Source organism: Aphelocoma coerulescens, chromosome 4 (assembly GCF_041296385.1).
Source record: "Aphelocoma coerulescens isolate FSJ_1873_10779 chromosome 4, UR_Acoe_1.0, whole genome shotgun sequence".
In the NCBI taxonomy this organism is placed as follows: domain Eukaryota; kingdom Metazoa; phylum Chordata; class Aves; order Passeriformes; family Corvidae; genus Aphelocoma; species Aphelocoma coerulescens.
The window spans coordinates 49,273,455-49,295,540 of record NC_091017.1 but is presented as its reverse complement, the minus strand read 5'-3'; the positions used below and the strand labels follow the sequence as shown (position 1 = coordinate 49,295,540).

At 37.3% G+C, this 22,086-nt stretch overlaps 1 protein-coding gene across 3 annotated transcripts in view; it reads left to right on the top strand.

The window, feature by feature from the left end:
• The window catches only part of ZDHHC2 (zinc finger DHHC-type palmitoyltransferase 2), a 29,330-nt gene extending 16,635 nt beyond the window's left edge, over positions 1–12,695 (top strand). For 2 of the 3 annotated variants that reach the window (XM_069012161.1, XM_069012163.1), the window contains 9 exons: positions 887–956; positions 2,463–2,495; positions 7,270–7,390; positions 8,206–8,338; positions 10,584–10,710; positions 10,880–10,972; positions 12,065–12,174; positions 12,314–12,383; positions 12,618–12,690. In XM_069012161.1, coding sequence (XP_068868262.1) covers positions 887–956; positions 2,463–2,495; positions 7,270–7,390; positions 8,206–8,338; positions 10,584–10,710; positions 10,880–10,972; positions 12,065–12,174; positions 12,314–12,369 — 743 coding nt within the window. In that variant the 3' untranslated portion in view covers positions 12,370–12,383; positions 12,618–12,690. Of the gene's footprint in view, positions 1–886; positions 957–2,462; positions 2,496–7,269; positions 7,391–8,205; positions 8,339–10,583; positions 10,711–10,879; positions 10,973–12,064; positions 12,175–12,313; positions 12,384–12,617 lie in introns of all 3 variants that reach the window. The other variant, XM_069012162.1, reaches the window with a different exon arrangement.
• Positions 12,696–22,086: the final 9,391 nt, after the last annotated feature.

Here is a 22,086-nt window from a genome sequence, read left to right as displayed (position 1 = left end):
CCTAAACAAATTTTAAAAAGTTTTCAAGGGTTTGGATTGAAGGGAAGTGTTTTTCATACTTCATAAAGTAGCAAAGTGACTCAAGAACTTATCTTTAATTTAGCTTTGTGCAGCTACATTTATTCAGTGTATAAAGATTGTTGGGAAGTAAATTGCAGCATGAATTCAGGATTTTAAAGTGGATTGACAATGCCTTGCTGGTTGTTTTCAAATTGATACCAACAAAGAGCTTGTAATACTAACAAGCTGCAGAAGAGGCTGTAGCAGTCATGAACTGCATAGATTTCTTTTACCATAAGTTAAAAAAAAATAATAAAACTAGAATTTCTATCTGCATATCATGTATAGCTAGATAGATCACAGTAAGAAATTGTTACTGTTTTACTTGTTGGTTGTTCAGTTGCAAGAGCAAAAGATCTTCTAAACGAAGAGTTAATCTAACCCTAGTCATATTGTCAGTTTTTGAATGCTGGCTACCTAAGCAAATCCAAGAGATAATCTCACATAATAAGTTAAAGCTGTTAGAATAATAGCTTAAAATAGCTACATTGTTGAACAGTCTTTAAAGTTTTTCCAGTCTAGTGAGGGTTTTGTGGGTTTTTTTGGTTGATTGGTTGTTTTGCAGAGCTGAAGGGCTTGGGAAAAAAACAACCTGATTAGTATGATTAGCAGAGATTGCAAAAACTGAGCTTTTTGGGTTCACTCTGATAGATTCAGCATTGCAAGTAGTTGAAGAATGCTTTGGTATTTGCAACTGCTTCTGATCATGCTGAAATGTTTTCCTGGGGGTTCTGCTGGGCTGAGCTGATACTTACTTTTGCACAGGCTTCAGAAATCAAAATGTGTAACTGTACATTGAAATCTAATCTTGGAACTTTTTCTTTAGCAATCAGATACTGTGACAGATGCCATCTTGTAAAACCAGATCGTTGCCATCACTGTTCAGTATGCGACAAGTAAGAATATTTTTAAAATAAGTGGTTTTCTGGCTTAATCAATTTTCCTTTCTTAGCACAGAAGCTTTTATTTTTTTATGAGTCTATAACTTAGTCTAATTCATTTGATGACTTCCTTGATGACAGCATGGATTACATGTTCTTATATGTTCTTTACATAATGGTTAAAAATTATAAATATTAATGAAGAATTTTCCTTAAGAATGTAACCAAAAATACTTGATAAACAAAAATTTGCTACTTTTGTTAGAATCTGAATAAACATCACTACCCATCTCAATGTAATCATGATGTCAGTTACATCTTACCTGAGGTAATAAACTTAATATCCTATTTTTTACTGGATAGCTTGCGGGTTACTTTTGTTTAGAGAAAGAAACAGCCAAGCATTCTCCGATTTCTAACTGAAGCCATAAAACTTAAGTTTTTGTTTGTCTGACTCAAAAGGAAGTTCATATCCATACTCTCCAGAAGTCTGATTGCTTTCTAATTTAATCTTTCTTTTGGCTGTTCTCTCTGGCCTTTCTCCAATTAGCTTGGATGTGTTTCTTCACTCTGGCCCCCAGTGCTTTAAATTTCTAACTTTGAGAGAAGATACTTCTTCAGAGGGTCATTTATTCTTAGCTTTAAGGCTGTTCCAAATACTCTTCAGCTGACCAAACCTTCCAACACAATTGTGAGGTGGAGAAGACATTCTGTTTTGTCCAGCAAAGCAGCAGAGGCACTGAAAGAGAAACAGATTTGAGGCAGGAAGAGCGTCTTGGTTGTGTTGTATGGAATGGTGGTTTCAGTGCCGGATAGGAACATAGTCATGTGTGTTTCTAGTGAAGAAAAAGGGTGACTTGTTATCCTACAAAATGTGAGTGAAATTTGCAGAATGCAATTAGTTAACATATTTTGTAGAATACATTTATTTTCTCCTTACCTTACCAAAATTTGCATGTTTCAATCATATCTGATTTTCTTGTGAATATTTTATTAATGGAGGGTGATTAGTTGCAAAAGTGTTTGGGGTTTTTCACACAAGGTAAGCTCTTAAATCCTTGTCTATATGCATAGAAAGGTGTATATATTTCTATAAAAACAGACCATGTTCTTGGAAATATATTTAGTTGTATGACCAAGTACATAGTAATTAAATTAGCCCAGTTTCTAAGGCTCTGCCAGAAAATAAACAGTAGCTGAAAAACCTATTCAGATTGAGGACCAAATGCTAAAGTTGACCAAGTCCTATAAATTGCATTTTCTTAAATCACTAAATTCTTGGCATATCAAGTGCTTTGAGTTTGGCTTATCTGCAGTTTCTCCAGTTCCCTTGTAGGTAAGCTGTATTATGTCAATTTAAATAGATGTATTTATTAAATACATTATATAACACACAGTAAATATGGGTCATTTTTTAATCTGTATGTAAATAATTTAAATCTGGCATGTAATTGTGCTTCTGACTATTATCCTTTCTTTTGTCTTTTGCGATGCTTGGAATTCTGCTGGGGCTTTTTAAAGATGCATTTTGAAAATGGATCATCACTGCCCTTGGTGAGTGTACTGTTGGTTTTCTTTTCTTACATTCTGATTTGGTAAAATACACTTTTGTGGGGCCCGCCATGAAGATGATGCTTCCGTTTTCTTAGAGTTAGATGTGTATGGGAGGTTACTGGTCTTGCAGAACTGTTGGAGTTATTTACTGTACTTCCTCTTTTCCTAGTTGTGACATATGGAAAGAAATTCAAGTATCATTTTCCTTGGACCTTTGAGTTAGATACCTCTTTATGTTTTTACAAGTATGGATGAAGTACACTTCTGATCAGTGAGAACTTCTTTTAAGAATTGCATCTTTTCTTCATAGCATTTGAGTATTACTGTGTCTTAGTTGCATTGAAGGATGAAATGCTACTGGGGGTTTAAAATGAAAGGGCAAGGCTGTGCATAGTTCCTTTTACTGAAGCTCCCGGGACAGCTGGAGTGGGCTTGCTGGAAACACCAAGTTAGCACTTTTAGTTTTATACCCATAAAACCCACTCTTTGTTTTCTTTCGTTCTTTCTCCCCTCTCTCTTCCACCCTCCCTCCTTTTGCTGCTGTGTCAGCCCTCACAGGTGGTTTTGTTCTCCTCTCTTTTCTTAGCAGCTCTTGGAACCCGTGGATAGACAGGATATATAATTATTTTATGTCAGTTTGGCAGGTGTATCTCACAGAAATAATTAAAGATAATTGCTTAGTAAGGTCCAAGTTTAGAGGATTGAGTGGTACATGACAGTTCTTCACCATATAAAATGATCAGAAAAGAAGAATCTTCTGTGTTGGACAAACTGAATGGTAGATAGTTCTAAGCAGTTGTTTTGACACTTTCTTATATCAAATTCTAGGACAGAGGAGGCTCTGTCCTGGGGCAGGAAGGGGTGCTGGGCTCCCCGTGTTTCTCTTTGTCCTAATGACGGTATCTGCCATAATGCAATTTGATTTTAGAAATCCTGTCTTATTTTGCATCTACATGGTAGATACAATTGAAAGAAATAGTTACCTGTGTAGGATAGAGCTTTTTTGCTGTAGGGATAATCAACATGTGAAAATTGATGATGTTCACTGTTAGTAGTGTGCTTCTTAAAAAAAACCCACAAACAACAACAAACTAACCCACAACAAAGCAAACAGGTAAAACCATTGAATGTGAAACAAATTTCTTACAACAAAAAAGGTGGTTTTTTCAGCTTCCTAATAGCTGCCTTGTCGAAAGCTCTAAGAAAAACAGCTGCCAGGCTATTCTTGGCAAAATATCAGTGAAAAGTCTCAACATGACTATTTATATTCAGTATTATAAACACTCCTTATAAGCTTTATGGTCTCTTTGGGATTTTTTGGGGTTTTTCTGTCTTAAGACATTTACATGAAAATGTTCTTCGTGTAAGCTTCAATTTCAGAAAAAATCCATTATATCAAATAAGAAATCACAAGCAGCACTTAGGTTTTGTGTAAAAGGACAGTGAAGTGTTATTTCACTAGGGCTGAAACTCCTAGAAAAACAAACTGTTTCCCTCTCAGTAGCATTTGCTACTATACATGTTTATACTCAATCTGATAAACATACCCAGTTTGAGAGAGTATTTACACTGCTCATTGCTTTTCATCTAATGAATAAGCAGTGGGTGCAAAAAACAAAAATACAAATGGAGAAGGTAATCGAAAAATTTGTAATGCTTCTTGATTGATAGATGTTCCTTTTGTACTCCAAGTAACAGAAATGCACTAGAAAAAGAGGTATTGTGTGTTTTTTCCTAGTTTGAGCAGATGCTCACAGTTCCTTGCTCACCCTAAAAAAAAGAACTATGTGGAAGAGATGAAAGAGTCTTGAAATACTGCAGAGGTGCTAAACAAGCTTTATAGTTTTCTGTAAAGACCCATATTCAGAGGGTCTTAGGGAAATATATGGCTGTCTTTCCAGCAAAAGTAAGGGTGCAATTCAGTATAATGGATGGGTTTTAGCCCCTCTGAACATCATTAGGTTCTGCTTTGCTTTTCATGTTGGGATTTTTTGGTGGGAACAATTTGGGGGGGAAGGAAGGGGAAAAGAACTCACATGATGCTTAGGGAGAGCAGGAAAACAGCAATGAGAGTTATCTATAATTTAATGTTCTGCTAGGAGAAGGATTTCTGGATAAAGGATGGGTAAAAATAACCTATGGAAAGTAAGATGAAGCACTTGGAAGGCAGAAGTAATAAGATGTTCTCATGTCCTAGCCCCAAGTCAGCTGTCTTCTGCTCTCTGGGAGGCTTTATTTTGGCTGTCACTCCTGCGCTAATGGAAGTGCTGTGATAAACGGAAATATTTAATGCTAACTGCCCACTAACTACTCCAAAAGGTTTAAGTGATGCATTAGTGATTTCTAGTGCTACTCACTGTATACAGATGGAGCTGCAGGTGGGAATCCAGTGGCTTGAGGCATCACCAAAAATACCATTTGTATAAAACGCTCTTAGTACTAGCAAGGTGCATTTAGGAGCACCTTAGGAATAATTTGAAACATCTCTCCTTTATCTTTTGAGTAATCCAAATACCTAGCATCTCCTGGATTCTGTGATGCTTTTTGTTAACTGAGTTGCATCACCTTCAGTGCCTTGTAAATTATTTCTTTGCCTGGCATTTTCAGTAGACTAACCCTTCAGACAGGAATGATATATATTATTTTTGTGCTTGAAAATGAAGCGTTTAAAATGTTAGCTGTAATCCAAATTGTTATTCTGGACTGTTCCGATTGTATGAATGTTTCACTGCAATAGCATACCATTATTTAGTCAGTTGTTGGTATATTTATCAGTTTTACTCTTTCTCAGAAACGTTGCACTTCAAATCTAACCACCATTCTTGGGGCTTAAGATTTGGTGCTACATGCTCAAACAGTACAATTACAAAACCTTGGTGTTTACTTTCTCTTCAATCTTCTGCTGAACTATTCTTTTCCAGTAAGACCTCTGCAGTGTGGGGCCTTGTCAAAATTGAAGGGAGCATAATAATTTATGCAAGTTCATTTTGACATGTGTACCACATGCCATAGTGCAAAAGAACAGTTAGAAATAAATCTTTGATTCAAGAAACTTCATCTTCGGGGAATAACATTTCACTTGGTATTTCTTTTCTCCCATCAAACAATGGCTTAAGTAAGAACAGTCCAAAAATAAATATCATGAAAGGAAAGTAGGATTATCATAGAAAACTTGAACCTGAATTGCTTGCAGTCTATCATGGAATTGCTTACTTCAACATATTTAATGAAAAAACCCACTTCACTGTGGAGAATTTTATATTTACTTTTCAATGAGAATAATGATGACCTTACAAATACATCTTCTTTTTCTTTAGTTAGAGCAATCTGTTGTGAGCTGTTAACTGTAGTTAAACAAGTGCTTAGCTATTGCTCCATGTTTAAATGACAATGCTAAGTTTAATGTTCAGCCAAGGTGTTAGGTTTTGTCTAAACAAAACTTAAAGTGACCCAACTCAATACACACCCTGAGAATGGGTAACAGTAATGTACAGTGAAAATTTCTTTGCTATTTTAAGATTTTACCCTTATCTGATTAGCATGTCTCCTGCCATTAGCATCACCATCTCCCTAAAGAAGAGAATAGTTGCGGTAGCTTGTCCTGCGCTTCTGGAAGCTAAAGTTGAGCCTCACCACACATTCTTTTTTTTCTTGTTTTCCTTTTTTTTCTGAGAATTATTTATCAATATACAAGTATCTTTATGGATGTAGTCTTCTGTTAATTGGCTGATCTTTCTGACAGCACTATCAGGTTTTTTTAAACTCATATGAAGAGTTCTGTCAAAGTTAGCGCGAAGATAACTTTGGTTAGCTTCTCAAATGCGACCAAATAAAGAGGAAGCAGTTTACCAATCAACTGCCCATGGGGAGCACTCCAATATTTTTTCATTTGGTGGGTGTAATATAGTTATATGTTTAATAGAGCTCTAAAATTTGTAATACTTAATATGTTGTCTCTAATGTGAAGCTTGTGGTAGTAAATGCACCCTCATCATCATAGTGTATACTAGTTGCTCGTTATCATGTGTAAAATCTGTACAAATGGGAGACAGGTGATCCTAAAGCCCATAAGTGAAAATGATGAGATTTATTTTAACATTTAGATGTGTATCTAACGTCTTATTTCCTGTCATTTTGTCACTGATATGGAATGTTTTCTGTTCAAGAGTAGCATTTCTCTCATTATTTTATGTAAATATGGATATTTTTAGGAATCTCCTATGAATGCTCTTATGTTTGAGAATCTTACTAAGAAGTTTTGTAGTATGAGAAGTTTTAAGTATATAGTATGATTAAAGGAGGATCTGGATTAAATGAGATGGCTTTTATTCTCGCAAAATTCAGTCAAGTTTCAGTTCTTGGCTTGTTACTGTCCCAGCTGACATGCAATATGCCCTAATGGTATGATATGGATACTTACCTGCAAACTAAAAATACAGCTAACTGCAATCACATTCACATCAGATGTGCAGAGAACAAATTTCGTACCATGTGTGAAAATTTCATTTCAGTAAGCTGTTGAAAGTGGTGTTACCTGGTAAAGTTCTTTGGGCTTTTTTGTGGTGGTGTTTTGGTTTGGGTTACTGCACTAATTTGAGAATTGAAGCTAAATCCATTCCAGTAGCTTGAGGCAGCAGAGATGGGAAGCAAAACTTGATTTGCATGCTGGTATAAACATTTTTAGAGTAAATAAGTTTAATTTAAAATGGATGAAAGCAAAGAAAAAATACATGACATTTCATTATTATGAGGGTTTTCTTGTTGTTTTTATCAGGGTGAACAACTGTGTAGGATTCTCCAATTACAAATTTTTTCTTCTCTTCTTGGCTTACTCGCTACTGTATTGCCTTTTCATTGCTGCAACAGATTTGCAGTACTTTATCAAGTTTTGGACAGTAAGTACCCCAAACTACATACTGTCTTTGAGCGTGTGAAGTTACTGCTGTGCAAGAAGTCTAAGGGGGCCTACAAAAAAGCTAGAGATGGACATTTTTAGATAGTACAAGGGGAAATGGCTTTAAGCTGAAAGAGGGTAGGTAATGATTAGGTATTAGGAAGAAATTCTTTGCTGGTGAGGCATTGGAAGGGGTTGCTCAGAGAAGTTACCAATTCCCCATTCCTGTAAGTGTTCCGGACCAGGTTGGACAGGACTTTGAGACCCCTGGTCTAGTGGAAGGTGTCCCTGCCCGTGGTGGGGGGGTTGGGAACTAGATGATCTTTAAGGTCCCTTTCAAGCCAAGGCATTCTGTGATTCCAAGGCATTACATTGTAAACTAGTATCTCCTATTATCATGTACAAAAGTACAAAAGATATAATAAATCATAGCCTTCATTTTTTTCTCTTTACCATATTTTAATGAAATTTCACTTACTGCTTCATTATTTTGAAAAGGCTAATTAAATGACACAATTTTTGTAAAGACAAATTATTCCTCTCTTAAAGACACTTCAAAGTTCAGATCTAAATTTCAGGTTCTTGCTTTTGGTATTTATAGTTTCCCAAGAAAGGACCTGTTTCTTTAACCTAGATGCTGTCATGAACCTAATTGCATGGCTCTCTGTACATAGAAGGTGTATAATCCATTTATTTATATTCTTGTTGTGTGGTGTATTTGTCTGTGTGCTGAATTTGATTTGTCTGAATAGAGGATTATTAATAATCAAACAGCTATTTCCCCAATTCTAATGGCATATTTTTTTTAATTTTTAGAATGGCCTTCCTGATACTCAGGCCAAGTTCCACATCATGTTTTTATTCTTTGCTGCAGCTATGTTTTCTGTCAGTTTGTCTTCTCTCTTTGGGTATCACTGTTGGCTTGTCAGCAAGAATAAATCTACATTAGGTAAGTAGATTTAATGCTTCTGTGTTTGACAGCAAAAAATAAATAATAAATGTGTCTTAGATGCATGGGGGTAATGGAAGAAGTGGGCAATTCTTTACAGGTTCCTTGGACCTTGGTTAGAAGACTCTAGAGTTCTGCTGCTCCCTGGAAATTCTGACTCTTTCTCTCTTGCCCCAAAGGGCCAAGTTATTAGTGAACGTACGTTCTTCCTCTCACTGCTTTCCACCCACAGTTCGTTAACAGAAACCGGATAAACTAAAAAAATGAAAATAAAATCGAGATAAATTTCTAATAAATGTTAGATGGACTACTGCATGCTCACACACGTGATTCTTATTTGGCATTCCCAGCCCCAGGTCAGAGTCTGCCTGTATGGTGTCTCAGTCAGGGCAGTGGCTCCAGCTCTTTGTTCCCACCCTTGCCCCCTGCAGAACCAAAGTTCTGTCAGAGCTGACTTGTGACAGAGGAACAGGCAGTGCTTCTGTATTTAGTAGTAAGTGAACAATGGAGATCCCAAAGGCAGTTTCACAGTTGTGAGAACTGTCTCCCACGGATGTATAGAAAGGCCTCTGTGTTATGAATTAATTTTAAAAACCTCAGAGAAGGTGTGCTGTGCCTCTGCTATGTGGCAGTGCACATAGAAGTGCATCGAAGAGCAGTGCTAGAGCACGGTTTCCCTCCACTTGAGTGCACACGTGTCTGATGACAAATCTTAATAAATAAAAGAAAGTGTAGAAGATTGAAGTGCCTCTACTGTATGCTGGACTGTAAAAATGCCAATTTGAAATCTAGTCATTAAAATTTCTAAATCTCTAAATGCTTTCCTGTTGGCGTAAGCTGAATTAAAGTAGGCCAGTGAATTGACCTGTATTTTCCAGTTCTCTTTGGATTTGCTAATGGTGATTAGTGATGATTTTGGTGATTAATGGAAAACTTTGAGAATAGATATCTGTATCAATGGAGGAAAGTTTGTTTACTTCAACATTTCTTCTAGGATTTTTGAGTTTCTTCAGTATGCTAACAAATCATTGACTTTGAACAATTTTTACTGGTATTAATTTCTATCTAGGTGTAAGTAAAGAAAAGTTTTATTAAAGATGCTTATTTGAATGGAAATAAATTAGTGTTCTGTTTATAAACTCATAATTTTAGTGCAAAAAAATTTGTTCAGAGGGAACCATAATCCATTACACTTCTAATTCAACATCTCATGTTTTCAAAACAAATGGAATCCCATACTGGAATATAACGTGTTTCCTGCCTACTTAAGTTACTCAGGAAGATCTGGGTGTCACTTCCCATTTTACTTTGGGAAATTGCTCAATGCGTGAAGCCTTAAAAATCCAATTTTGGTAATGAAGCCATGATAGCTTTAAGTGTGACTGTGCTTAAATCATCCTTGGAGTTCTTTTCCTAGCCTAACATGGGCATCTAAAAGGGTGCCCCCGTTTTCCCTTCCCCCTTCTTTAAAACCCATTGTAAGTAATGCATACTGCATGTGGAAGATCATTTCCAGCAGTTCATAGCTAAGGTTTGACTGCAGAAGGACAGTCTCAGCATGGTTCTGACATGGTTTGTGGGAGCTGTGCTGTCAGGACATCAGGACACAGCTTGCCTGCTAGGTATAGCCAGTTAGGGCAATTAAATGGCTTTCAGTCACTTGGTGTAAAGTGAATGAATATTGTGCTTCAGGCACTTTGCAACACTTGAAGCTATATTTAGCTCTCTTCTCCAGAAATTTAGGTTGGATGTCCAGGGGGAATAATCTGGGTCTATGAGCAAAGACATTTCTTTGTGCAGTGGTAAAAACACATAGTATTTTCATACCCAGGGTGTTAAAAGCTAGTCTTACTACTAAAGTGGGTTAACTTTTTCTTCTTTTCCATTACTTTTTCTGGAATAAACCCTTTGTTTAGGCTTTTCTTTATTGAACACACTCTGTGGTATAGTCACATGCTGAAATCTTCATGTAAACGTACCATGCCTTCTTGAAAAGTGAGTTTCTCACTCTTCTTGCCTTGATGAGGGAGGAGAGTAAAGGAGACTTGCACCCTTCCTCAGCCACTGGACTTGCTCCATATGCACAGTGCCTGTGTAGCACTGACTTTGGCTTCTCTCTCAGTCGTTTGGGTGGTACAGCCTTTCCTCTTGAATGACGGTACCTGCAGGGCAATTGCCTAAATACTGGTGGGAGACTGAAACATGCAAACTTGAAAAGAGGTCTAAATAATCTTTTTCTTTTCAGAGGTGTTCAGAGCTCCCATATTTCGTCACAGAACAGATAAGAATGGCTTTAGCTTGGGCTTCAGCAAAAACCTAAGGCAGGTGTTTGGTGATGAGAAGAAATACTGGTTGCTGCCTGTGTTTTCGAGGTATACTGTTCCTAATGCTTCGTTTGTTTAAACTGTTGAATAATCAGGATCCAGAGAGTTTTGGGGGATGGTTAGTTTTTTGAAATAAGATATAGTAATACTTTAATAAAAAAAGTTCTTCAAAGTTGAGAGTTTTTTGTATGTATGACACTAATTCTGAATTTTTCAGTTTAGGGGATGGTTGCTCCTTTCCAACTTGCCTTGTTAATCAGGATCCTGAGCAAGCTTCCACACCTGGTGGACTTAATTCATCATCCAAAAAGTAATCTGCTTTTTGTTACTCATTTCAAATAGTTGATTTTATTTTTCCTGTGCACACATAAACAAAATGATGTATAATATACTTAAAAGTGGTAGGGAAATGAAGAGTATCCTTTTAATAAATCCAAGTCAGATTTTAAACAGTTAAGCTGTAAATCAGGCAATCCTCAGATTTATATATAAATTTATGGAAATGAGATGGGATGGGTTTTTCTCCCGATGTGCTTTGTCTCAGTTCAGTGGCATCCCAGGAACTGAATTTTCCACACCTGCCTAACAATCAGTATCAGCAGCATTGTGTTCTGCATACATCGGGGGTGGTTAGTCAGACTGCCTGCGATACAAATGCATTACCTTGCATGGCTTTTGGGGGACCCCTGCCTCTTCTTGTCTGGTGAAAGCTGCTTCATATAAGGGAATCCCTAATGGCACCTGTGCCAGAGCACAGGAAGCTGAATATTCAGTGTTCTTTCTGCTGATAATAGAACATATTTTACTAGTTCTTATCCTTAATGGACATGACATCTTTAAAGTGTGAAAAGTATGCATATGGTTATTTAAATAAAGTCATACTGCATCTTTGCTCCTTTAAATAAAGTCATACTGCATCTTTTTCAAAACATTTATGTAATGAAAACTGTGATAAGTATAGTAGACTTGAATGTGTGGCTAAGAAATGATAATGGAATCATGTTGACGATCTTTTGTTCATAAAAGACATATTTCAGCCAGCTGCTTACTGATGTTTTATCTTACCCCAGCATTCCATAGCTTACATTAGGAAAGAGATTCTGGAGATGTTCTCTCCACTGTGTATCATGTCAAGAGTGCATTTGGAGCTGAAGTACATCTATTAATACACAATAGCTGTCAAATTAAAAATCCCTATGCTAGGGAGTTGCTTTTTAGATTGTGCTTGCATTTGTGACAACTACAGTGTAATGTATGGAATGATAAAAAAGTAGTGATTCATCAGACAAGAGGCAAGGTGAGGTAAGGAAATTATTGCGTATGACAAACTGTGTTTGTAATGTGTGGTAAGATGATGAAAAATTACTGCAGTTCACTAATGTTCTTTTTATTGGCACTACAGTGAGAACCATCTGTTTCCTGCAAAGCCGTTGCGTGATTCCCAGAGCCACCTACTTACAGATACACCATCTTGGTCAGAAACTACTGCAAAGGCTGAAAAGGGCAAAGTTGGTAAGGAGTTGACTTATGCTGCAATGATTTATGTTGTATAAATTAGTTTTGGAGGATATAGTGTAACAATGACCACGGTCACGTGGTTTGTATTCATGAACCAAAATTCATGAAGCTTATTTTAAATACATGCTTGTAGGAAGTTCCATGTATCAAGCTGCTGTGCCTTTCCCAAACCTGACCAAGGGATACTGAGAACACTGAAACCAGTAGGTGCTAATTATTTTTTTAAGCTAGGCTTGATAGCACTTTTGACAACAAATTGCTTATAAAAGAAGTAACACCTATTTGCAGCTAGTGAAAAGCTGTGTAATAGACACAGGACAGGAATAGACTTGGCAATAGTGTAATGACATAAAAATGATTGTTAATTCAAGGTTGGATTATTTGCTGAAATTGACATGAGACCTTTTCCTGTTGAATACTATTTTTTGTCTTTTAAGGTATGAGCAATCCTGCATTAACCATGGAAAATGAAACCTAATTTCCCTTAAAAGAAACATCTGAATATGTAAGGAAAGGTATGGTAATATTCTCGGTACTTAATATTTTATTCACTGATTCCTTACCGTTGAAGAATGCACAAAAGAAAACTACTAAAACACTTCCTGTTTTTGTTTCTTCAGTTAATTTTTTTACCACATGTTGTAGCACATGAATTCATAATTTTAAACTAAACCTCCTATTTCTTGATGTGTCATGTTTGTAAATTAGTTTGATCTTTATAATCATTTAGGTAATAGTCCAATATATTATTATTATTATTATTATTGTTGTTGTTGTTGTTGTTGTTTTATTATTCCCTTTATTTCGAAAGATACTGAGATTGTGAGTATTCAAGCTGTTCAGCCGATATTTGTAGTGCTAAGTTTGGAAATTAGGCTGGTTCTTAATACTGAATGCAAAGGTCGTAGCTTTGTCTCCTAAAACAGATAAAAGTCTATCAAATGATGAAGCAGAAAGGATTTAGTCTAATATATAAGTTATCAGTGTCTTGCTCTGAGTTGGGTAGTGAACTGCATCCTATTTATTACTAAAAACGTGCTGCCTACTGAAGACAAAAGGTGCCCATATGACTTCCTGAGCATTTAATCACCTGTTGTCAAAAACAGCTGAGATTTTCTTGATCTCTTGCATTAATATCTTGCAATACAGATTTCTCAAAAAGTGTGTTTGAGAAGCAGCTAGTAAATTCTGTTAGGTACTTAACAGGAGTTGAGCTTTACTCTGGGTTGTGGAGAATGAACACAATCATCCTATTTACTCTAGTACTTGAATATTGCTAACTCCACCAAAGCTTACAGAATTAAACTATTTCATATTTAAAACTGTATAAAAATTTTGACTCCAACCCTAAGAATTTCTGCATACCAAGTAATTGGTATGGAGAAGTTGTTCCAGCAAGGTCATTTTTTCTCTGCTGTGTTGGAAGCACCTTTTCAGTCATCCCGAAAAAGCCTCTCAAGTGGATGTCCTTCATTTATGTGTGATACAACTCTTGGACATGCTGTCGTAGCTGTGAGGTTGCTCATGGTCCCTCATGGAGGAAGTGAAAGGCATGGAAAGTCATCAGGGAACTGCAGTGATTGTTACTAGACCCATTAGGAATGGTACTGCACTGTCAAGGCAGATTGTAAAACTAGCAGGTGTGCAGATACCAACAGATGGGCCCATATCTTGTACCAAAAAGTTCCCAAAAGTTCAGTTTGGTTCACAAAAGAAATTTAAAAACGTCTTGGCCCTTATATTCTGGTTTTGTGTTCAGTGATGAAGACACAGTTCCAGATATAGGTGCATCTGCAAACTTGATGGTGTGAAGTGTTAGAGGTGTTGAAATTGTGGGTGTCAGATGAACAGAGTTAAAGAAATGAGCGAAGGCAACTCAGACGGTGTCTTCAATTCTCACTGCTCTGTGTATGTTATTTTAATAGAATATAAACCCCTCATTTCTAACCCTTTGTTCAAAATGTAAAATGCTGCATTTCTGCCTTGTTTAATCCATCAGTTCTTTCAACAAAACAGCTTCTGGAAAAGACTAAATTACTTACCTTCAGTTAGTTTAATATCTTACATGTCATCACTAATCAAGCATAAAACACTGGAGACAGACTTTAAAGCAACAGATTTTTGGATTGTTACAGAAATACCATTAATTGCAACTTACTAACACTTTATTTACTTAAGCAATAGTTTTTAAATTTTAATCTTTCTTTGAAGAGTGTGTACATTTTATTGGAACTCTGTCATTCAGACTGCTCTGATTACCAGACATGGTCTGTGACTGTTTTAAAGATGTTAAAAGTGGGTGGGTTTTCCCAGCTGTTTAGCTTGATAAACATCTTGTGCTCTTTTTAAGTGATTTTTTTCTTTTAGTCCAGTCTGAGAAAGATTTGTGTTTGCAGTGTGATTACTTCACTCCCTGGGGGTTGGGGGCTTTGTTTGGTGTTGCTTTTTCTTTTTGTTTAGCCTCCATTTTGAAACGTGGCTTTTTAAAGAGAGATTACTTTCAGAGGCAGTTATGTTCCAAAAAGTAAGAGCCACAGGAAGGGGCTCCTCGAAGTTGGTTTTGCCTCAGATGGACTCATGCACTTTCAGAAGGGTAGTAAGGACTGGTAATTCTTTGGCATGAGCATAAGCACCAGATTGGTTGTACCCTTAGCTCTGAGATATTTCTATGTGGCAGTTAAAACTTTCTGAAGAATTAACAAAAAAGATAGATTACTGTCTACATATATGTGACATACTGGAATGGGGGCTGGAATAAGAGCCCTTATACAAAAACTTCTTTTAGCTACTTTGCATTTAACTTCATTTCTTTATTGACAATATTTGAGTTATATTTATTCCTAGGGATTGAATAAAATACTTTAAATAAAGCTGCTGAAGTTGCCACAACAAAACCATATAATTTCATTTTAGATATGAAAAATACAGCCTGCAGCCCCTGCCAATGTGTTAGAATTAGAATTTCTGTCCCAATGAAAGATCTGTTCAATATCCTGTATCCTATAATCCTTCATATTTCAGCAGAAGACAAATTACAAAAGTGCCAGATGTGGTTTACACTAATGAAATAGAGAATTATTTTTTAATTATGTTGGTACCTGGAAGTACTTTAAAAATAGCTCATGTCATTTTATAAACTGGTGGCCTGCTTGCTGTGTAGTCAGTACTTATCACTGTCATCCTGAAGTAGATTAATAACATAATTGTGAACAGTCTTACTGGGTTCCTCTTCAGGGTGGAAGTTTTATTCTGCTGTTGGTCACCTTCCCCTTCAAGTTGATGAGATGTGTTACAATAACATAATTTTTAAGTATTCTTTGACTCTAATACTGTATTTTGTGATTAATGTTCTGTTCCAGTTTAAGGACAAGCTGTTGTTGGAAGGAAGATGCATTCTTCTGAATATCAGCCCTGTTGGCCAGCTGCTCCTGTCTGCTCCTCTATGGATGTGCTCAGAAAACAAACTGACAGATGATTAGCTGTCTCCATGTCACTGCTTGAAACACGAAACTAAACATACTACTTCTGAACCATATAAAGGATGTTTCAACTTAAAATTACTGGGTTTGAATGGTGAAGGATGACTGAGTACTAGAAAGTAGAAAAAAAGAAGAGTCTGCGTTTACAATTGTAAAAATTCAATGGCTGGTTTTACTTTGATATTCAGCACAAGAAAAATGTGACCTCCTTACTATAAGTGCATCTTCTTGTCTTGATTTTGAAAATTCACCTTTTAATTGAAGTTATTGCAAGTAGTTGACTTTAAAATCAAATTTTTGCACTACTGGCTTTATGGATTGGGAGAACAGCCAGTGTTGATTAGGAATAGTTTAGTGGCTTGGTGGACTGTATTTTCTTTTGAGCCCTTGATAAGCAATTTTTGAAGATAAGAAGACCTAAGTGTCTGACTGGTTTTGGACCATTTTTTGGAAAACATTATTGTAAGAGCTCTGTTTTCCCTCAGATACGTACTACCAATAGTTTGAAAAGTTGCTGAGAGGGAAAAAAATCCTTTGGTTAATTGAATGCTACAGTGGGTCACTGCTCAGTGATGTGATTAAAAAGCCTGTGTTCAGATGGGTAATACGTAAACTAAACATGTGGGGATTTTGATGGGAGCTACACAGAATAGTCCTATGAAATGGGAATTTTATTGTCCCATTTGGAGCTCTTAACCCCTTTGGGAAGCAAATGTTGGCCCTTAACTTTGATCTAAAAGGCTTTTTACCAACCTGTGTTAGTTACTGAGGGCCACTTACTAATTTCTTATTAATTGATATTTGTCTCAGATTTCTTTTTTCACTTTTTCTTCAAGACACTGCCTTTCTTATTGCATAACTTAATGAATACCATATACAGTCAAGGAGACTTACTGTTATAGTTTGTGATATTTGCATTTACAGGACAATGGACTTTTGATTGCAATACCAAAAAGCCAAGCTGCTGTACATAGGAAATCCCATTCAATTAAGTTAGGACCTGGCAGCTTTCTTAGGATCAGAGTTTACTTATCAGAATAAAAGAGGCATTTTTGGCTCTTAAAGTCAAAAAAGTTCCAGCAACACAAATCTAATTGTCTTGTGCCTTTTGTATACACTACATTTATGGTATCAGTGTTTACATTTAAATGCAAATTTCTATTCTGAAAACAACTTTAGGAGGAACTTAGTTATGCTTTCTAGGGGGCTAGATAAAAAGAGTAGTCAAAAAAAAAGTGAAAACCTCTCAGACTATGCTGAATTCAGTTGAAAAAGTGCTTCTGTTGTCAAACCTGAGTTATTTAGTAGTTTGGTTTACAGTGTAAAGATGCCAGTCATTTGTTCAGGAAACTGGCAGCAGGACTAAATGGTATAATTCTGAAAGCAGAAGATGCTATAATTAACTTTTCTGCCAGCAGGTAACTTGAAAATTTGTCTTTCTTGGGTTTGCAACTTTAGTTCTTGCTGGTGTAGCAAAATGTGGCTTTGTTTTTTCCTCTAGTAAGGGAAAATGTATTTATTTTATTTTTTTTAAATCTCAAAATTTTACCAGCCTGGAAGCATCTGTTTATTGCCAGAAGTGCCAGAGTGTGGATCCCTTGATGTAGGACACCTTTTTTAAACTAGCATGAAGGTAGCATACAGTTTACATGATGCCTGCAGAGATCTAGTTACCAAAAGATTTTTTGCAGCTCTTTATTCCGTGTTGTTCTGTCAGCTTACCTCGTATTCGTGTTTGTTTAAAGGCGAACTTGTCAAGGGATAAGGGGGAGAGGGAAAATATATTTTTTAACACTTCAGGTTCTCTATCTGTAGAGTCTTGTTTTTTATGCAGTTAGTCACAGGGTGGTTTGTCATGGAGCATGCATTTAAAAATACTGAGTAGAAAGTTGAAATTCAGCTTCAGTGTATCTTGCTCCATATTTTTATGTAAAGACAAAAGATTTCTTCCCCAGCAAAACACATCATGGAAATGGATCTCTCTAATACAGATGTCAGCCTCTCTGTGTCCAGGGCTCTGAGATCTCTCAGTAAGGCTGGGGATCAGTGTAGAGAAAGGACAGAGATAAGGGATCAAGAAATGCCTGGCTTCTCCATGTCTCAGAAGTCACACTTGGAAAGCACAATAGCCCTAAATAATCTGCAGCTTTGCTGCAGCCAGAGGCTGTCCCCCTCACAGAAAACTGATGGAGGCATGGGAAACAGACACTGATGAAGAGAGGAGAAAGGGAAAGAAAGGATGGTAGCTCAGAGGTAAACATTGAGCAGGTCTGAGCCAGAGGGCTGTAGCTACATCTGCTCTCTGGATGGGCGTGAGCTGTGTCTCCATGAAGAGCACTGTCAAGCAGGCTTTGAGGGTTCCTGGCAGTTCTCACTGTGTAGAGTATGGACAAAAGTGGGCTAATCATGCTCCAGAGTATACTTTCTTATGGTATGACTATATTCTTGGCTTTAAACTCTCTAATACTTTCGATAATAAAGTGAAAATTCTTTTTGACATACTGACCATTGTCAGTGTTACAATGCATGCAGGAGAATTTGTGAAGAAGTCAGGGTAGCAAGGATGCAATGTTGTTTGTCTGCTTACACTGATTCTCCTGTCCTTTATATTCTTGCTAGGCACTTTACTACAGCCTTTTGTGTAATTTCTGTATTTTTTTTAACGAGTGCTTTTTACCTACTGTACAGTTACTAATCTACTTTTTTGCTAAAAAGAAAATACTATCCCTGATATTTGTCTAGAGGTATGACTGCTTTTCAAGCTTGAGTGGAAACTGGATGAGTTCTGCAGACTCCTCAAAAGGGCCTGAGTCCCAAATGACAACAGAGTTAAATTTATTTTGTATATATGTAAACATTCATATGAACCATAGCTCCCTACATGTGCAACAGGTTTCTTTTATTTGTAGGTTAGAACAAACCCAAAACATGACCAGAAATAGTACACACATACTCTATGTCAGTTGATGTACCAGTGATGGAGTGCTCAGTCTTCACAGAAAACTATTTTTGTTAAGAAAATGGAACACAATCTTGGTGAGCAGTTAAGAAGTTAAGACACAGCTGCTGTTAGGCACTTTAATTCTTTAACTGGAGAGAAAAAACCACTGTCCAGTTCAGGTTACAGACTGAAAGTTCTTTAGTAGACTATGACTGAGCAGGTAATGAATGAAACACAGAATCACAGAGTGGCTAAGTTTGGAAGGGACTACCACTGGGGTTATCTGGTCCCTGCTCAAACAGGGTCATCCTAGAGCACATTGCACAGTATTAAGTGGTTATTGAGTATCTCTTGTGAGGGCTACTCCAGAAAGGAAACAAGTTTGTTTTAATGCATGGAATGCTGTAGCTGGTTTTCATCATTATTTGGACTAAGAGTTCTTCCCCTGATTCAGTTGACTGGTGTGTGGAGGGGTGGGGGGAAATATATTTCTACATAAACTTAGTGTATAACTTTGCCAGTAGTTAATGTATTGCTCACATAAATAAATGCTTCATGTTCAGCATGTCATGTACGTGGTAGTCATTGATACACTACCATCAGTTTTACTGGTGGTGGACCTGAAGAGCAGAACATCTCTACGAGGGCTTAATTAACAACATAGTTGCTGTAAATGTCCCCCCCTCACCCCTTCAGCAGTCTTGGACTTTTATAGGTGTATTTCCCTTCTCCACGGTGCACCTCACAACACACTGACAGTGAAAGAGGTTGAGAAGGAACCAATTCTTTTATCATCATTCAGGGGCAAAACATTCCATGCTTTTATGCTGGCAGAGCAGACAGAGCTGCACTCCTTTGAGTACTGTTGATGGTCAAAAAGGTGGAATTTTGTCCCCCAAAAAAGGGGTGGGTGGGCAGTGTGTCTTAAACACCCTATGCTTTATAGAAGTGAGAAGGTGCAAGAAAGGTAGTTCCTAACCAGTATTGTCACCCACAGCAGCTTTGCTTCATGAGGGCTCTCCACTCCCTGCCGTGCCAGATTCTTCAGAGCTGCCTGACTTTCCCCTTCCTAAGAGTCTTCTTTAGGAAAGTGCTGGATCCACCTCCAGTGCAGAGAGGAGCGAGACTGCTCAGGGACCTCAAAAACTGCCGAAGTTACATAAAGATGAAAGCAGCTTTTACCTGTTCCAGTTCAGACATAACCTGCACTATATGGTCCAAGGTCATCCTGTTTTTAAAACCCTTCCATAAATATTGGTATTGAACCATACACAAACATCCTCATCCAAAACAAGATTAAAAAAAGAATGTGCTGCTAGGCAGTGGGGGTGGTGGGATGTCTCTGTTGCTACTTCACTTGCATCTAGCAGCTGCTTATCAGTGACCCTGTAGTAGGATGGGAAAAGCAGCAGCCTTCTGGGATGAAACTCTGAGCAAGTGACAGCTGACATAACCTATGGAAAGCCTTCCCTATTCCCTCAGCAGTTTTTTAATTGTTCCTTCTTTAAATTTTTCATCATCTTTCTTTCTTTCTTCTCCTTCCCTTCCATAGAAGTCCAGATTAAAAGTGTTTAATGTGAAACGTACAATCAGCACTTACGTTCTCTTTATTTTTCTCCCTCCCAAAGTTGATTCTAGATAGGTAATTCCTTCATTTCTCCAAGTTGTCACTCATCACTGAAATACAGTAACTCAGTCATCCTAAAATCCAGTATTTGAGGCATTGATCACACCCTTCATCCTAGATCAGTGTAATCTCAAGCAGATGGTCCCAATAGTTTGAGTGCAGCAGTTGAAAGAGTGTGCCATGAGCCATCTCCCCTTTCTCCCCCTCTGCATGATCACAGTTTAACTGATTGGCATAACTGGAACACACCCAACACTTCCTGACAGTCATCACTTTATGAAGTCACTTTCCTTTTTTTTTTTTTTCTGAAAATAGAAGAATTCTTAGTTCACTTAAGAGCTCCTGTTATAAAGGCAAAAATAGACAACACACACAAACTGTTACAGCCTGAACAACAGGAACTTGTTCCCAGTTATTTTCTCCATCACATCAAGAGAGTTAACTGGATGGTATTTCAAACAGATACAACAGTAAAAATCAGTAGCTTCGTATGAAACGCTATCATAGCTACTACAGCTACTCTCCAGAGCATGCAGAGGGACAGGAATGAAGGAAACAAGGTGCTTGCCAAGCTCAGCTACTATATAATGAAAAGTAAAGAAAGGGCATTGCCAGTGCAACCCCAGCTCTGCTTTGCTGCCCTACAAAAGATAAAGCACATTTTCTGTAATGCAGCTCAAAAAAGTTCATCTGTTGCAAACTTCTACCCGATACACAGAGATGGGAAAAGGCTTCCCTTCCCCTTTCTCCAGCTCTCCCTCAAGTTATCCAACACAGTTAACTGAGGCAAGTGTCTCATGAGCACAGGATAGAGCACACTTGGGCAAGACAATTCTCCTACTTCAACAGAGGCAGAAAATATCTCATCTGTGCTGGCAGAAGAAGGACACCACCAGCCTCTGCAGAAATCAGATCATCACAGTTGGCATCAATGGGCAGATTTATTCCCAACCCAAGACTGCTAAAATAACGCAGGAGAATCATCCTCATTTCACTACCTGTGCGAGGGTGGTGCAAGAGGGAAACAAACACCAAATAAGCACCCTCATTCAAGAGGGAAATAAAATAATCTCCCATGAACCAACCAAGGTGTACTAAACATCAGATGTACCAGAAAAATAACTTCATGGTATGAATAGAAAAGTACACAGAGATAACTGATTTTACTATATGTAAAAATTGGGATTTATTCTTTGTGAGATTTTGTTCAAACTCAACAATTTAGTTAGACAAATATCCATCATTCTACAGGAGGCTTTTGGCTTTCTTTGCCATCAATGACAGGGTGGTGTTAAATAAAAATCTTGAGAAGTCTGTTTTATTTAAAATTTCAGTTAATTATTTTACAGGTTAATAAACTGCAATGAACTCACACCACCCTAAATCCATTGACATGTGAATATTAAAATTCCAGGGAAGTTCTAAAAACTGCTTCAGTACAGAAGTGTTTTCTTTCAGTGCATGTTAAAGTGAGTTATTACTTAATTCAAGGTTGAAAAACCAATTGGGAGTTTAAAACAGAACTTCTTTATATCCAGTTTGTTTTTACATTCCTAATCTGATCTTCCTCCACCAAGGGTAACTCTTCCTTATTCCAGACTTTGCTAGGCATGTCAGGGACCTGGGATTACTAAAAGCAGGTCCCAAGAGTAAAAACCAAAGCAAAGAAGGCATTGAGTACACCTTGGCCTTTTCCATGTCCTATTAAGTCTCCTGCCCCCATTTAGCAGTAGTGTCACATTGCTCCTGATGTCCCTGTACAAGCTTTTCTTGTCCCTCACTGAAATCAACTTCAGATGGACCTTGCTTTTTTTAAACCAACCCCTGCATAGACTTCGCTTCAGACAATTTCACATGTC